We start from the raw sequence: 19,310 nt of genomic DNA on the forward strand, positions 1-19,310 counted from the left end.
GTAATTAATTGCTATGTTAATCAAGTTGTTAATCGCTATGTAAATCCAATGTAACTACTGTCTGTATATTTTAACTGTGGAGCTTTTCTCCCCAGGCCTCAGCTGAAAATGGACCTAAGTCCAGTCGGACACTCCCGGTCAACAAATGTAAATAAAATAAAATAAAAACCTGGTTGACTTCTTCGAGACAGTCACCAAGATCATAGATGAGGGGAAGGTAGTTCACACAGCCTACCTTGACCTTGCTACGGCTTCTGACACCATTCCCCACTCGGGAATTATAGAAAAACTCACCAGCCTGAACATAAACCCCTATGTCACGAGATGGGTTGCCAGCTGGCTTACAGACAGAGCTCACACAGTAAGAACCGCGGGCTCCAGGTCCGACTCTAAGCCAGTCACAAGTGGTGTCCCACAAGGCTCGGTCCTGGGACCCCTACTGTTCGGCATATACTTCTCAGAAGTACAGACAAACACAGGAGGACTATGGCTAACCAAGTTCACCGATGACTGCAAACTGGGAGCCATAACTGATTCTCTGGCTGACACGGACATTCTCCAAAAGGGCCTTACTGAGATGGACTCCTGGCGTCAAAGTCATGGTCTCAAGCTAAATGCAAAAAATGCGTAGTTATCCGGTTTGGGAAAAACAAAACACCCATGAATTACCACATAGGTGACAGCCCCCTCAATACAGAAGAGGTAATAAGAGATCTGGGGACCCAGGTAGATAGTAATCTCTCCTTTAACAATCATATTGCCAAAGTAGTTAGGAAATCCTTCTATGTAGCCCATCTAATTACTAAAGGGTTCGCATCTAGAAAAAAAGAGGTTATAGTGCACCTGTACTCTTCACTCATCAGACCCATCATAGAGTATAATGCCCCATTTGGAATGTACCTCACAAGACACTTCCAACAGCTGGAAAGACCACAAAAGTACCTCACCAAGAGGATTACTGGCCTCAAACATATGTCCTATGCAGCCCGACTGGAAAAACTCTGGTTGTATTCAGTGGAATATCGCTTATTCAGAGGTGATCTCTGCCTGACTTACAAAGCCATGTCCAACTCAGAATTGATGGACATGCTCCACCTAAAGAAATCCCAAGTCACCGAGAGCCACTCACTCTAGTGAGCTAAACCTCGCCACAACAATAAGCAGAACATGCTGGAGGGACAGATTCCTGTCACAGAGACTCCCCATGCTTTGGAACAAAATTCCTAACTACATTAGGCAGAGCCCCTCACTAACACTCTTCAAGAGAAACCTTGACGAGTGGATGGGTAACAGAAAATACACCCCTGGGATCACTTCATTGGCTCTTCTTGACAGAGGCTCAGTTAATTAATCAATGGGGCAGCAAAAGCTGACACACTCTGGCTAGGCTTATAAATGCCGTTGGGCAGATAGCCTAGTACCTACTATGAACCTAAGGGAAAATCCTATTAGCCCATTATAGGAGAGAATTGATTTTTGTGTGTGTGTAATCTAGGTTGAGTAGGAAATTTAGGAAATTGTCTAACCAAATCCGTAGGTATTTGAATGAAGTGACATTTTCAATGGTGTTATTAAGATAATCAAGGATTTTGTGAGGCCTGGAGATAGAAGTGAGCTTTTGCCTACTGCCAAAAAAGCAGTGTTTTTGTTTTAGAGGAATTTAGTAGTAATTGTTTAACTCTAACTCACTGAATAAAAGCATGAGGTTGTTCAAGAGATGAGCTACAGTGGATGGACAGGAATATGAATCAACTCCCCCCCCCCCACCCACCCACCCACCACCACCATGCATGGGCATGCCATCCTCACTGCCTGCTACTTGAACTCCGGCCAGCTGGGCCATAGTCAGGGCTTCACCCTCAACAAACTGCTGCAGGCACCTTTCAGTGATTAATGTGGCATGGCAGTATGTCCTGTATGGATAACTACTTATATGAACCAGCAAAAGGAGACAATTCTATTATGTGTCATGGAAGGGGGTCTTTCATACCTCATTCTTCAAAATAAAAGTGCTTCTACACTGGACTAAGCAGTTCTAAAGAAACATATCCAGTCTGAAATGGAAAAGAAAGCTTATCAACTGTCAGATGCTAAACTTTTGTCCAAGCCATTATAAGAATGCTTAAAGGGAGAACATATGGTGCCAATTAACAATGACAAAGGACAAAACATAAGTTAAGAAGGTCAGTGTGACTACAGCAGCAGGTGATTCCTTTAGCTGGAACTCTGGGCATTATGGACTTAAACACAGGCTCCAGCTTTAGGACACAAACTAAAAAAACAAGCCAGAATTATTACTCTTGTAAAATTTAGGTGTTGTATTTATTTTTTGAAATGAAACATGTCAAATGTTTTTTATCTACACCTTCAAGACAAGGTTGTACCCTCTCACACCCATGCCTCGAATTATATCAATGAGATACTCCTGAAAAATGTTAAATTATTTCCCACAAACAGAAAAAATACATGTCAATCACTCAGCTCCTGCGGAAGATATATATATAATATATAAATTCTGACCTTGCATTGTTTCATACACTTCTTCTTCTGTCTCGCCTAGTCCCAACATTAAAGATGTCTTGGAAATTACATCACGACGCACTTCTTTTGAATGCCGCAAAATGCTCAGTGACTGGTCAAAATTTGCTCTGGGATCACGAACAAATCTATACAAAAACAAAAAAGCAAAAAAGGAACCAAAAATGCTGACATGCTTACAAAAAGATCAGCTAGCATGACAAAAGACTAAAATGCCAAATTAAATCTCTCCTTTGATCTGCTGAAAATACTAAACAATCTTCCTTTTTTCTGTGGTTTTACCTTCTGAGCCACTGTTCCATATATCTTCCCTCCACACACAGGGGGTCCCTATAGGAGTACTGAAGTTTCAAAACTTCGAACATCATAAAGCTGAGACCATATGATTGAAGTTTTGAAACTTTGAGCATTTTGGATAGAGATCGCTGTACAGCGTGGAATGGGACATTTACAATCTTCTTCACTGTAGTGCGATATCTGAGTTGGTATACTTAATTAGCAGGGGGTGTGGGGGGTGTGTGCAGGGGGGCTTGACCCCCCCCTGCAAAACCGTAAAAAAAGCAATTGTTTTTTATTTTTTATTTATTTTTGAAATTTCAAAATTTCGATCATATGGTCTCGGCTGTATGATGTTTGACATTTTGAAACTTCGGTAATCCAATAGCGACCCCAACACAGGATATGAAAGGCATTCATTAGTCCATACTTTCACAGAAACCTGGAAAAGTGACTGAAAGATTTGGGGTGTCTAGCTTCCACCTGTTGCTGCAGACACAAATGTTACTTAATTTCTCTGTTATTACATTCTGAGTTGACAGTATGTATGAGGTCTAGCGTGTACTCCTAGTTGGACAGCCAGTTCCCATACCAACAAAGCTAGCCTGCTCAGTTGATAACAGTGAGTTATATACCACACTATTACACTTAAGGTGTGTGGAGCTAGGGTTGCTATTACTGCCCTTACGGACAGATACAAGGGCATCACTTCCTTCTGGTTGAAATGCATGAGTTTAAAGATACTGTCAGATCATCTAGGAACCTTTAACTGCTCTAAACGTACCTCCCAATTCAGGGTCGAGGCATTCAAGTTAAGTATTTGCATCACCTGTGGGACTACTATGGGTCAGCTCTGGATAAGCTCCAAATGATGGGCCCCACCTAGTAAACTATTCTCGGAAAGGAGAAATGACAAAACTCCACAAATGGAAGGGATGAAAGTACCATCAAAGATTTCTGAGGTACCACTGGATATTTCACATATGCAGTCCGGCTAGTGGGACATTAAACTGAACAAGACACGTCCTTGGGCTATGACAATTCTTTTGTCAACTATGACTTCTGTGCCAGACTTACAAAATGTTTCAATCAGAGAACCCTCTCTTTGGTGAAGTAAATGTGTCCCTTGCCTGTATTCTGGTGTGCTCCGAAAAAGCAAGCATCTTGAACACAGTCAACATAAGGAATATGTTTAGTCTTAACAGATGCAGAGTTTTTCCTTATTGTTAGGGGGGCTGGCATAATGGTTAAGGTGCTTACCAGAGGTACAAGATTTGATTCTCACCAAGGGAAACTGGCTAGACTTAAAACAGTGCAGAAAGGCAGATAGTCTAGTAGTTGCCTAAAAACCCATGAAAGAGTTTTATTAATATTAATTATGCATCCTTCATCTTGTGTATCTCAGCCTGGCCTGAAAATTGTCCAAGCAGGTTAAGTGCTCTGTGCTCCACTCCAGTTAACACATTTTAATAAAGTGTCTAGGGACCTGGTTTCTTTGGGACAAGGAAGAGCCTGGAGTAGACGCCATGACCTCATGCTCCCGGAGGGCTTTTTTGCACAGCTGGCACAAGCACAATTAGTTATCTAGCACTGACAGCACTGGGTGGGTCTGGTTTTGAGGGACTAATTGTATACTCAGAAGCAGAGGTGCCTTCCTGAATTCCAGCTGGCACCCCTCTGAAATAATCTTTTACTGACTTACGGGAGGTTAGGCTGAATCAGTTCCACCTGAAATGTGTCAGCTTGCTCTGCTAAAGTTATGAAGGTGGAAGGGAGGATGTTGACTGAGCTGGGAATACTATCAATAATGGCCACTAAACTCTTGGGGGGGGGGGCTTGCCTTTTTTTCCCCTCTCTCCCCTGTTATCTACCTATTCATATGCAACCTGCCCAGGCCTTTATTTTTCCAAATCTTTCCTCTGTTCAAATTGATCCAATGTGTTTGCTTTCTGTAGAAAGGAAACTGTAAGTTGGACAATTTCTCTTTGTAATTAATGAAAAGGTCATTAATTCACAAGTTCCATGGTTTTGCCATTTGCGGTTTTTTTTTGCGTGTGGAGGAAGGCCAAAGTGCAAATCTGTGCCCAATAGTACGGCTAAAAGATGTCTTTTTATATCCCCTGATGTCTAAGCCAGGCATGCTTTCTTACAGTTCAAACAATTCCATCTGCCACAAAAACCAAGGGACCGCAGAGTAAACCACCAAAAGGATTTATTAAGAAACCGAGCACTTTCACCTACAAATTAACCAGACTTCAGAGTACAAACACAAGCTGATAAAAAGACTTTTTTATATACATATAACAAAAGTCACATGACCCTACACACCCCCAATGTATCAATTAAAAAATTTTCACCCTGTTTTAACCTAACAATTTTTACAAATACATTTATCTACCATAAAGGAACTGATGAGAAAAAATAGTTTTTTTTAAATATATTACACCTGATAGACTTCAATTTTACAGCACTACCAACAGAAATCTGTTTATTAAGCCCAGGAAGAATGCAAGCACTGAGTTTAAGCGGCCACAATAACTCATGCTGTTCTAACAAATCTTTCCATGGCCCTGCTCAAGGGGTTAGCCACAACCCAATCTAAACCAGAAAATAAAAAGAAATGGTCTGGATAGTCGGAAATATGTTATGCTAGAGAGTTAATATTGCATTTCCTAATATCCAGTGAATGTTCATAAATATGCTTCCTTAGCCTCCTTTTGGCTTTCCCTACACAGTAGCAGGAACATTTTTGACAACTAGCTAAATAAATGACCCCAGAGGTGTTACAATTAATGAAAAGGAACTTTTAATCAGGGTACCATTCACCTTTACTTGGTCAGCTACCAGAATAAATCTAAACTGACCAAAAGCCCCACATTTGTTAGTACCGGGCTTTTTATGTGAGTATGTCTTCAAAAAACAGTCTCCATTTTCCAAAATATTCTTAATAGTTTTTCCTTTTTTGTATACTACAGTGGGCTTTTCACCCAGTTTATCTGTTAAACTATTGAAAAATGTGAAAACAGACCAGTTCTTGTCAAATATATTCCTAATATCCCTATCCTCAGTGTAAAATTGCATCACAAAACTGGTAGAAAAGTGTTTACCAGAGCCATCCTTTTTATTAACCACATCATTAATAGAATGAACGTTGGATTTAATTAGAGGTATAATATCACCTCATACCCTCTCTGCCTCAATGTGTGATTTAATAGAGCAGAGCAAATGGATTGGGGTAACCCCTATGTTTTAACATCTTAGCCAGCTCTTCACTTTCTTTAAATAGACAATCATCAGAAATCATCCCTACCAAATGAATATACTGGCCTTTAACAATACCCTTTTTTTGGTGTCTTGGATGACTGCTATGAAAGTGTAACAGACTGTTACAAAAGGTTGACTTTGTATAAATGGTGGTCTCAATGTTTTTCTGGTTAACATCTTTAAAAATTAAAATATCCAAATAATTAATAGAGGAGGAACTAACACAGTGTGTAAACTTCAAAAATGAACTAGTGGAATTAAGACAGTCTAAAAATGGATGTATGTCTTCAACATTTACCTTCCCCATGCAATAAAAATGTCATCCAGGTATCTGGTATATAGTTTCCATGGGGGCACCTGGAACTTGTTAAACAGAAAATGTTTTTTTCCACTGAATTATTACGACATTGGCAAAAACGGGGGCACAAGAAGCCCCCATAGCCACTTCTCTAACTTGTTGAAAATACTGGCCATCCAAAAAAAAAACAAAATTGTTTTTTTAAAACCAGTTCCATTAATAAGTTTAAAGTAAACATTTTGTCATTGTTAAACTTGTTAGATTCCATCAAAAAATCATTAAGCCAGGCTAGACCAACATCCTGAGGTACAACGCTGTATAACGCTACATCTATAGTTAAAAAATCAGCTGTTCAGAATAAGTACGGTCTCTGAATTTTAACAAAAAATCCCACGAATCTTTACATATATAAACAAACTCATGAACAACTTTAAGCTTACAGTCATTATATTTAGCTAAGGGGGTGGGTTTTAGAGCAGCTAGCATTGACTATCAGCCTCATAGATGGGTCCTTGATATTTTTATGAATCTTTGGTATTCCAAAGACAGATGGCACCAAGGGAAATTTTACCTGCAAAAAATCATATAAAGTATTGTCGATTTGTCTTTGATCAAAAAGGTCTTTAATCATGTAATCAATTTTTTGTATGCTAAATGAATGAAATTGAGGGATGTTTCATCATAAAATTCTCCATTCAAAAGATAACTATACATACGACTCAGTCTTCTTTATACATTATTACAACTTCACCACTTTTATCAGGTTTCATGTTATTCGCTAGCTGATTTAATAGCTGAAATTCAGATTGAACAAGTTAAAATCAACACATTTGCCACTTCTTATTACTAAGAACCATAAATCCTGTTCTACAAGTTATTCAGACAACAGTAATGACAAAGGAAGTACAGGATTAAATGTACTACTTCTACGAATAATCTCAAATCATTCACTAATCCCTTTAGCATCAAACAGCCTGAAATTGAGTTTTCTAAGAAAAAGCGTTAAATCTAAAACCAGATATTCAATTTTAATACAGTTTGTAGACATAAAACAATAGCCTTTACTTATTAAGTCAGCATTGTCGGACCCATATTCAGTATTAGTAAAGTTAGAGTTTAAAGTCACCTTCAGTATTCAACACAATTTGGGGGTATTCCGTTTGCCCAAGAGACACGTATCTATCCAAACCAGTGTAAATTCCAACTTCTAATACTTCCTCTGCTGATAAGTCCTGGTTCCTTTCAGAGATCTACCATTGCTCGTTTGCTGGAGTTTCCTCCCTCCATACCCTTCCACCTGTTGGTTGTTCCTGTTCCACAGTCTCTCGGACCACCTCACTGGACTGTTTTTTGAAGAGACGGAGTTATCTTCAAGTTCTTCTTTGTCGTGTAAAACTACTGGATTGCCACTCTGCTTTAGGGTAGGTGTAACCCTTTGCATAGTCTTCCTTATCACATTTGATTTTATTGGATTTTCTCTGTTGTATTACGGAGATTTCCTGGTCAATCTCCAAAAGCATATTGTTATAGTGTCAGAGTCATTGTTCAAATACCAGGTCTCCTTGTAATTAGTTTATTCAATTTACTGGCCTCAACCATTAGGTTGTCAATTTCTTTTTGGTTATATTTAACCAACAAGTTCAAACAACTCTAACCCGTGCCTATCAAATAAATGCAGGAGTTCTTGATGTAAAGGAGAATCCAGGATTAACCCATTAGGGTACTTCCAACACCTTAAACCCTTTGGGACAATTCTTAATTTGATACATTCCCAAAGGCAGGTGTTCTCCATTTGTACCTTGCGACATTTGAACAACTCATCGTGCAATTTGTCCATCAACTGATGCAAACTATGTCCTTCAGTATTCTCTCTGCCATTAAATGAAAATGACCCATTGAACCACTTACCAATATCAAATCTTGCTGGTTTAGCAACACAAGAACCAGGAAAACTAGTTTCTCTTTCATTCTGAGCCAGACACAATGGGGTACATAGAAACTCATTTGTTTCAGAATTAGCTGAATAACAGCCATTTACCTTGACAGTAAGTTCCTTTACCAACTGGTTAAGGAAGCCAATACTTGCTGTTATATTATCCAAGATGGAATTCCCTTGCTTTCTTACAGTCCCAGATATTGCTGCCTTTCTGCAGAGACCCACAACACAGGTGCACTTAGTGGCATGCTTACCCAATCTGAAACAAGTTTGGGTCAATCTGTACACCCTTTAGTTGAAAGAGTCGCACCCTGACATTTGACAATGTGCACTTGGCAGTCAACAGCCCAAAAAGTTAGTGTCAAAGTATACATCTTCCTCCAAAATTGGTGAAAGAACTTTGTTCTCCTTATTAGGGAGGTTATTCAGTCTTCATGCCAATTCAGGTGGTCCTTCACAGCTTCCAGTGAAAAATAAAATAACTACTGGGATACCATACAAGTATTGTGAGGTCTCTTGGACCCTATAAAACTTGTCTGTCTTCTTGGCAGAATGTGTCTGGAAGTCAAGTCACATGGATACTGATTATTTGACTTCTTTATCAGAATTTGCTAACTATATTGGAGTACTGATCTCAACAGACTTTCTGACTAACTTAAAAATTAGACTATAATAATAAAAAAAAGTTATGTACTCACCATAATGTTTCATCTGTGTTGTCCATTTTACTGTTGGGTTCGGATCCGATTCTAGTCTCCAACTCAGCTGCTTCTTCCAGATTGCAGAATACTTGAACACTTGAGCTCCTCCCTTTGCCGATTATGCCCTAAACACCTTACATACCTCAGATCTAGTTTGCTGCCCATAGACCTAAACAGCAGTGGAAAATAAGAATGGAATCTGGGGCTCAAACAAGGAACTCCAATATTCTTCGATCTTTCCAGGAGTAAAGCAAGGAGGGGTTTGGTGGGTGGGAAGTTGAAAAAGAATGAAAATGGACAACACAGATGGAACGTTATGGTGAGTACATAACTTACCTGATGATGTCAGTTTCATTCATTTCTCCACTACTGGGACAGAGTCCCCCACTACCTAAATCCCGGAAGGACTCAAAGGAAGAATATTCCTGAGCACAGCTGAGTCAAAGGCTGCTCTTCTAGAGACCAGATTCAGTTTGTAATGAGCAATAAAAGTATGAGGATTAGCCCAAAGTGCAGCTACCCAAATATCATCCAAGTAGTTCTACACAAAAAGGCTAAAGAAGTTGTCACAGACCTGGTGGAATGGGCTTTTGGTGGTTTTGGTAAAGGCAAACCCACTTTTTCATAAACAAAGGTGATACTGTAATCTCTGTGGCATGTCCTATAACTGTGTAATGCTGTAGTGTGATAAACTAGTGAAGTAGGAGTTTTACTCCCAGACACGGCAAGTGTGGATGTTTGTTGTCTGTGTAGGGGGCAATGCTTTACATCTGTCATGGCTTATTGGTAAATCATGTTGTCTATGGTGTGTAGGGTCCTGGGTTTGAGCCTAGCAGAGGCTGTTTACCCTAGTACCAACCTATGAACCTATATCACGTCAGTCGCCCTGCTAGACAAGGGTCTAGGGAAGTAAATATTTGGAAAGAAATATCCAGGGAATTGTTATGGCTAGGCTTGTATAGGTGGGTCTATATGACAGTATCGAATGGACTAAATAGCGAATGCTATTTAATCGAACTGATACTGTCGAAATGGCAAAATAGCGAGGTCACGGAACATTGAATTTTTTCCCAGGGAAAAAATTTGGTGGGCCGTCTTCGGGACTTTGCCATTTCCTCCACTATGGTGCGATCTCAGAGTTAGTATATTTAAGTAGGGGTGTGTGGGGGGGCAAAGCCCCCCACTTAAATTTGTGTTTAGGTTTCTTTTTTTTTTTTTTTTATGGAGCAGCGAATTTTTTCCCTGGGAAAAAATTTGCTGTTTCGTTTGTTCGATATTTTGTTTAGATATTATCGGCACAGTGAAATAGCGTTCGCTATTTTCATCATACAATAATATAATACAGATGCGTATAGGCCCTAGGGCCGATAGCCTAGTACCAACCTATAAACCTACAATCAGTCAACCATTTGGTCAAAGTCACTTGAGAAACTGATTTGCCTAATTTTGATTCAGAAAATGAAACAAATTGCTCATATTTCCTCAAATCTTTTGTACTGTGAAATTAGAAACACAGCTGTCTGTGAACATCCAATAGATGTAACATTCTCCTTTGTTTGAGAAGTTTGGAAAGAAGACTGGAAGGTTGGTAACCTGATTAATATTAGACTCTAACACCACCTTAGGTACAAAAGGACTGGCCCATAAAGACACTCTTTCCTTCTGAAAAATTAAATAAGGAAGTTTAGAAGAGAGACTGAAATTCAGGCACTCTTGGCAGAAGTAATAGCAACTAAGAAAATAGTCTTCCAGGTCACAGAAATTTAGTTCAGACTTAGCTGATAGTTCAAAGGAGGGTTGGGTTAAAGGCCTTAAGAATTTAAATCCCAAGGACGGGTAGGATGCTCTGGAGTAAGTCTAAGTAAATGTGTTCCTCTTAGAAAGGCTTTGCAAAGCTTGGGGGTAGCTATGGTTGAGTTATTTACTCCTATATGAAAGTCAGAAAATGGCTGCTAATTGTACTCTGACAGTTGAGGAGCTAGCCCCTTCATTGAAAATTGTAGCTAAAAAGTCAAGGACCTTAGAACTTGGAGAGGAAGGGGATGTAGTTCTTTTTATGTGCCCAATTGTTTCCATTTACTTTTGTAAACTTTTCTAGTGGAAGCTTGGTGGGATGATAAGAAATTATCATGGACAGGGGAGGAGATCCTAGGCTGCAGTTAACCTGAGGCCTGAAATGTCTGGATGAGTCATGTCTGTCAGGCTAGACAGTATGTCTGGAGTTGGATCCAGAATCCAGAGTGGATGTAGAAGATGAGGCCAAAGGAAGGGAAACCAGATATGATGAGGCCAGTAAAGGGCAATGAGGATAACTGTGCTCTTTAACAGAGATGGTTCCTGAAGAAATTTGGGAATGAGGGTTATGGGGGGGCAGGGTAAACGTACAGAGACTGAGGGGGAGCAAATATGAAGTACAGCATCCCTCGGGGACTCCTCCACTGGAGGAGATCAGAGCAAAGAACCTGCTGCACTTGCTGCCCAAAGGAGATGCAAAAAGATCATAGCATGGTTGGCTCAATCAACAGAAAACTGTCCGCCACATTCATGTTGAGAGACCACTCACGAGGTATAAGAATAGACCTACTTAATTTGTCTGCAATTACAATGGACTTCCCCAGAATGTGCGTTGCTATCAGAAAGAGACATACTCTCATAGCTTCTCAAAGACAGTAAGATCTGGTTCCCCCTTGTTTGTTGATATACCAGACTGACATATAGTCAGTCTGAATCGCAACAGTCCCAGTTGGAAGAGTGTCTTGGAAGGCCTGCAATGCTAGGAGGACAGCCCTCATCTTCAGGACACTGATATGTGTGTTGGGCTCTTCAGCGAACCATGTGCCTTGGACTGTCCTTCCCAAGAAGTGACCCGCACCCAATTTGAGAGGCATCTGTGGTCACTGTGGCCTTGGGTTAAGGAAGAACAAAGGGACGGCCTTCTTGTACTTGATTGGAATGGATCCAACACAGAAGGTAATGTATGCAAGCTTGCGTTATTTTGACTCAACTGGATAAACGTTAATGGAGACTAGACCATTGAGTTGTAAATGTCCACTGAAGGATCCTTGTATGGAATCTTGAAGCGGTACAAGAGTGATTGCCACTGACATGGATCTCAATGCATGGAGTATCAGACAAGCTGAAAGAGAAGAGCTCTGAATGATCTTTTTGACCTTGACTTGGACTGTTTGAATCCGGGACACAGAGACAGAAGGTATTTGAGTAACCATACTGAAAAGAGCACCAATGAATTCCAAAATCTGGGCTGGTTTGAGTTGAGATTTGTTGTAATTGACAGAACTCCCCAGACAAGAACACAACTGGAGTAAGTAGTTCTGAGCTTGAATTAGCTGATGCCTGGTCAGAGCGGTTAGTAGTCAAGTCATCCAGATATGGAAACACTTGGAATCCCTGCAGTCTCAACTGAGCTGCAACTACTGCCATACACCTGGTAAACACTCTGGTGGCTGTGGTGAGACCAAAGGACAGTGACTGGCTCCCAGCTGGAAGTGCATACATCTCCAAGACTGTCTGTTCATGTTTATGTGATAGTATGCATCCTGCAGATCTGTTGAGCATATCCAGTTGCCCTTGGGCAGAATGGACTGAACTGTGACCATCCAAAATTTTGTATAGTGAGCCAATCAATTTAGTTTGCTGAGATCCAAGACTGGTCTCCAGTCTCCTGTCTTTTTTGGGACTAAAGAATCTTGAATAATTTCTGGATTCTGTCTGGTCTGTGGGGGGGGGGGGGTCCCCTCCAGGATGACTACTTCTAGCAGCCTGTTTATTTCTAGTGTTACTGCTTACCTCCGAGTGGGTGGAACATCAGGGATTTTTGTTTGACACTAGATGGGGTGAAGGGAAAATGGCATTGTATAACCTCTGGATATTATCGTTCGCATCCATGAATCTTTTGTAATTTCTAATCAGGGTCTCTGGTGCATGGATAAATGACCCCAGACTGCCTCCAGAGTTGGACAGTTGGGCCCTTCTTTCAGGAGCGCTAACAGGATTTGTCAGAGAAAGAATCCCTGGATCCCTGGTTATGAGGAGCACCTCTGCCAAGGGGATGACATCTTTCATTTGAGTTCCCTCCTCTGTCCCTGGGGAACTGTCTCCATGTGAATCTTTGATGGGATCCTGGGATTTTTTGAACCACACTTTCGGTCCGCCTCTTTGGTTCCTAGAAAAGGCCAGTTGAGGGGTCAAAAAACGAATGCTCACAGCAGAAAGGGTTTTTCATTCCTGGTTACACCTAGAGTGTGTTTAACTTTGAGGCCAAATAAGGAGGTTCTATCAAAAAGGAGCAATGACAAAAGATTTGAAAGTAAGTGCATCCAGGCATGTCTTCTGATGGAAATACCTGTACTCACCGCCCGTGAGGAACCTTCAGCCATTTGAGAGATAAGCCTCATGGACAAGTTTGAAATAGACTAGGGGGTAGCCAACTGCAAGGAAACCGTATTCTACCTCAGAGGATATGGTCTCAGAGAGGGATTTGGAAAGTTCTTTGATCAAATCCCTCTGGAGTCTCGTAAAATGTGCCAAATAATACAGCAACCTAACGGCGAAGGTCTCTGAAGCACAGACATGATTCCCAAACCTGTCCAGTCCTAGACTCCCTGTTAGGAGAGTGGACAGAGGAACTTTGTTCTGCCAGTTCCTTTTTAGTGGCTGCTGCTACAGCTATGGCATCAATGAGTACTACTTTACTCCAGTGTGGTCTATCCTTAGGTGGTGCAAGGATCCTGTCTGGTCTCTTAGGGATTGGCTCAGTTGTGTCTGGCTCCTTCCATAGCCATTGAGAAACTAAATCTACGAGCTCCTTGGGCAGTGGAGTAGATGGGCCAGCTCTGAAGGCCTCCAGGAACACTGACTCCCTTTGGGAAGGGTTATCCAGGGACCAACCACCCCTTTGTTTTAAGGAGTTCTAAGAGGTCGCCAAAGGAGACATTGGGTGGTGATCTGGGAGACCCTTACTCTTCAAAATCAGTGTCCTCAGTGAGACTCTTGTTAAGAGTCTAAGGGCCTCCTTTTGCACTTTCTCTTCCAGGGCAACTCCTCTGTGAGGTGCTCTGGGGAGCTATCAGAAGACACGATACCCTGCTGCAGACTGGTTCAGGCTGGCTATGCACATAGACGCGCACATGTACAGATATATCTCATATACATATGTATAAACAGGCAGGACAGGAGTACAATTAGTTTTCCATAAAAAAATGTTCTAAAAATTATTATGGCTAGGCTTGTATAGGCCCTAGGGCAGGTAGCCTAGTACCAACCTATGAACCTAGGAATAACTGAAGAGAATACCGACAATCATACAAAACACTACATTTTCAAACTGGAAGATATTATTTTAAAATCTAAACAAGTGAAGGACTGGAGAAAATCTGTACTTATTGGAATATCTACAATTAAAGATATAACAGACACAAGGCTGCTGGAAGCAATTAAAGAAAACTGGCTAAAGAATATGGATCAGACAAGTTAGGCACGGAAGGTAACAAAGTGGGATTAAGCTAAACAAATGTTTAAACTGCACAGCAGTGTCTCCCATACCAGGGACTAACAGCCGAGTATAAGCAAAGAGAGAGGGGTAATTGAATAAAGGGTCCGTTCTGGTAAACATTTTTGGTAGAAACACAAACACAACATTGCTAAAAAGAAAGACAAATATAAGAATTAATTGGAAAAGATGACTTATTAGGGAAAAAAAACAGACAATTCCTAAAGGATCAGCGGAAAGAAGTATATAGGGCTCTGAAGTATGCAACAAAATTTAGATGGTTTAGGTCACCTTTCCCAGAATTGCTTGCATAGATATTTTTACACATCAAGTGGACTTAAGAAAAATGTTCCCATGTGGAAGGTAGCTGCTGGGGGTATGAAGTGGGCATTTTTTAAGCTGGAGTCTAGGATTAAAAGTGCCGAGTCAAGAGAGCCTTAAGTCTCACGATGATGGCAGCAAAAAAAAAAAAACCCTGAGAAAATGAAAAAACAAGAAATAGGTATTCAATAAGAATTTGGAGACAAGATCTATGGGTGAGTTGGGGAATAAATTGCACTGAAATAAAAGGGCAATAAATACACATATTTAGGAGGAGTAGGTATGCAAAGTAATTGTCAGGAACGAGAGAATAAGATTGTATTGAAAAATTTATTTTATGTATGCGCTGCTTCTTTGCTGTGCTGGAATTTGCTGGACTGGACTTAGTCTTCTTAAGAGACACAGTCTTGCTGGCTGTTTACTGCTGAAATAAGTCTAGTTATCACAGTCTGTTAACCATAGAAACTTGCAGAATATACGCTAATGCAGCATCTGACTAAGAGCAGTAACCAATAAATAGCTTTTTATAAACAAACCACACGTACTACTTTTGTCAGATTGTAGCATATATTTACAAAGTTTTCCTTCACGAACAGTATAGATGATGGCTTTCCTTTCTCCATACAATACCGTGAAACAAGTGCGTTTCTACCAAAATACCTCTGACATATCTGAATTAATACAGTTATATACAGTTCTAGTCATGCACATAGATTTTGTTTTTTTCCTCTTAGACTTTTCTATTGTCCTTTTGTGATTTACTTGTAAGCACTTTTGCTGATGTGAGGATGCCATTAACAGAAATCTGAAAGGAAACATCTGTACAAGCTGTTCTGCTGCTGTTCCTGTCTGTTAATGGATATTTGTAAACTGTTCTGCAAACATAAGAAAAGCATATAATACTTGCTTTCCAAAATTGCTTTTCTAGGCTTTTTTCTGATGACTCTATAAAAAGCCATGTCCATTTATCTATGAGGAATTATGTCAAGCTTTTCTTAATACTGTGACAAACATGTATCTTGAGGAAAACACATACTATAAAAACATGTCCATTGTCAGAAGTCTGAAAGGAAACATACTCAGGAAATATATTGTGTTCATTAATAGATTATCTTTGTTTTTCACTTATTTCAGACAGAGCTATGCCATACAATATGAATGCCATTTTTAAATTGCTAAGCTATATTCCTACATTAAAGCAAACTTTTTATTTTATTCTTTATCTTTCATATATTTGTAGCAGAATTAATTTCAACCTTATATTCACAATTCATAAACTCTAACAATTCCCTCTTTTTTTATAGAAAACACATTAGGAAACAAAACCTTTAGTCTTTTTTTTTTTGATACAACACGTCAAAATACAATTTTGCATAGCTAATACAATGATATAAAAGTATTACTACCAAAACTGAATGCATCTAAAAACTTTTTCTTTTGCAGACCATTCTGTGAAAATATATATATATTTTTTTGATACAAGTCAAAATGCAATTTTACATAGTTAATACAATGATATAAAGTATTACTACCAAAATTGAATGTATCTAACAACTTTTTCTTTTGCAGACCATTCCGTGAAAATATTTTATCAGTTATGAGCTGTGTCTGCTTTAGTTTTATTTTACTTGATTAATTTATTCTTTTGCAATCACAGAATTTAATTTATGACTTACAACTGTTCCATTTACTCTTTACTTTTATTATATAAGAGACAATAGCTATGTGCTACTGCAAGCATTTATACACTGCTGAAAATATACATTTCCAATGTCATTTTAACCATAACATTGTGGTTATATTTCCGTACTGCCCATAAACTTTGACAGTGAAATATACTCTGAAAAATGCTGTTTACATATCAGTCCATTAGCTGTATGAATACAACATTTTAATATTTTTTTATCTAGCTGGGGTAACCAATACTAGTACAGATAAAATGATGGTCCAAAAACCAATGATAAAACTGCAACTTGAAACCAGTGATAATATTACAACTTGACAAATTACTTTTGAACTTATTACAATGTATCCTGTACAGTATGTATTTACACAGACTGTTTGCTATTCACGCATTTCAATCTACTAAGTAGACTGGACCCATTTGTTTTTCTCTACACATATTCATTACTAGACATTAATTTCATTTGTACTGAATTCTTCTGCATTTGTACATACAAAGACTGTAAAGTGCATTTAGTCTAATCTTAAACATTTAATTACATTAATATTAAGCAAAATCTTGGAAAATGTTTATGTCTCTTTAGAAATATCTAGTGGAATTAGCACCAAAGGCATATGTCCTGTTATTTTAAACTACATACTCAGCAATTAGAAACATTCATGCTTTTTTTATACCAACATTGTTTTGCCAAAAACATATTAAAATAGTGACCAGTGACTGAAGTACAGGCTAACACAGAAGATCTTTGGCTAATGAAGTTTGCAGATGACTGCAAACTAGGAGCCATAATCAAAACTCCTAATGATGTGGACATCCTACAAAAGGGCCTCACTGAGACAGATGCCTGGAGTCAAAGCCATGGCCTCAAGCTCAATGCCAAAAAGTGCATTGTCATCCCCTTTGGTAAAAACTCTGTACCCGTGAACAACAACATAGGCGGTAGTATACTCAACACCGAAAGTGTGATAGGAGACCTTGGCAAACAGGTGGACAGTAGTCTCTCCTTTGATAATCACATCGCCACAGTAGTCAGGAAATCCTTCTACGTGGCACACCTCATCACAAAAGGCTTCTCATCCAGAAAAAAAGAGGTCATTGTTCCCCTCTACTCATCACTCATTAGACCCATTATAGAGTACAACGCCCCTTTTGGTATGTATCTCATAAAACATCTACAACAACTGGAAAGGCCGCAGAAATACCTCACAAAGACGATTACCGGCCTCAAACAGATGCCCTACGCAGACCATCTCAAAAAACTCCAGCTTTACTCTGTCACATATCGCCTACTCAGAGGTGATCTCTGCCTAACATACAAAGCTATGCTCCACTTAAAGAAATCCCAATCCCTCCGAGCTACATGCTCTACGGACCTAACCTTGTCACCGCAATAAACAGAACATGCTGGAGGGATAGATTCCTGTCCCAGAGACTTCCCATACTCTGGAATAAACTACCTATCGATATCAAACAAAGCTCCTCAATTAGCACTCTTCAAGAAAAATCTTGATGACTGGATGGGAAATAGGAAATTCATCCCGGGGATCACCTCTGTGGCTCTGCTCGACAGTGGCACAGGAAAATAATTTTCTTGGGTGGCAAAAGCCAGGGTACCTTTTTGGCTGGGCTTGTATAGGCCCCAGGGCCGATAGCCTAGTACCTACCTATGAACCAGTCTTGTTCAATTTTTTACATATCTTTACTCTCTCTTGTATAGCTGTAAATAAAGCAATTTTAAATCATCTTGTGTATAGCTTTACAGTTTAACAGGTTGTAACTACAACTGAATACTAAACAATACAATAATAACTAGCATAAAATATCTTGGACTTTCAGATTTAATCTGTTTACCAGTGTTTCTTATGCACTAATACCTGTTTTTTCCTTCCCCCCTAAAAGAGTATTGTCAAGAAGGAATGAAATATTATTTCTTCCTGTAGCTCTATTTCAGACCCTTGTGCAGTACTGCTTATACAGTCAGTGTAAAACTGAGAGAGTGCCTCTCCCCCTGTAGTATACTGCAGTATGGTTTATTTGCTTTATGCTGTGAGAACAGAATGTATACCAGCCCAATACTTTGGTTATACATTTACTGTATCAGGTTACTAACAAACTATGGACTTTTATCTGATCTGACAATTTTTACAAAGCTTTTCCTGTTTATTACCACTAGTAGGTATTTATACCCTCCTGCACAATTGATTTGCACTGTATGTATACTAAATCCCATCTGCTGGCTGTACTTGATGCAACTGAGGTTTTTTTTTTCTTTTAACATTTACTTGCAAACAGATAGTGACATATATGCACAATTGTGACATATTATTGCAATTACCAAATAGTGCTGCCAGTAAACATTTTAACATGTTTTAATAACAATAATGCTTTAGAAAAACTGTCTGGCAATCAGTCTTGTTGTCTATCTTATCTTTCCAACATTTCCTGTAACTATTCATCTAGTCTAGGAAGGTCTGATACACTTGCATTTCAGGTAAACCTTTTAGCATTTTTTTTAATCATCTGTTAATACCTTTGCGGTATTTTTTTATTTATTTAACTGCCCTACCATTAATTTTACAAAAACTGTTTGACTAATACCATTTGTGATTTTATTTCTTTTTAAAATTCAGAACTTTAACTGTTTGGTGTTAAAAACTGTACGTATATTAGATGAAAAGAAAATACATGCATGTCAGTCTTGTGACTTTAAATCTTTACTCTTATTAACTATTTTTATTTAATTTTTATACACTAGAACAGTTTTGTGTAACTATTTTTATTTA

General features: G+C 39.1%; 1 protein-coding gene across 1 annotated transcript in view; it reads right to left on the reverse strand.

The window, feature by feature from the left end:
• LIAS (lipoic acid synthetase) overlaps nucleotides 1-19,310 on the reverse strand; it is a 917,328-nt gene that overhangs the window by 293,274 nt on the left and 604,744 nt on the right. The window contains exon 7 of the mRNA XM_044062935.1: nucleotides 2,521-2,666. Within this exon, the coding sequence (XP_043918870.1) occupies nucleotides 2,521-2,666 (146 nt within the window). The remainder of the gene's footprint in view (nucleotides 1-2,520; nucleotides 2,667-19,310) is intronic.

This window comes from Protopterus annectens, chromosome 2.part1 (genome assembly GCF_019279795.1).
Source record: "Protopterus annectens isolate FY-2018-M chromosome 2.part1, PAN1.0, whole genome shotgun sequence".
Taxonomy (NCBI): domain Eukaryota; kingdom Metazoa; phylum Chordata; order Ceratodontiformes; family Protopteridae; genus Protopterus; species Protopterus annectens.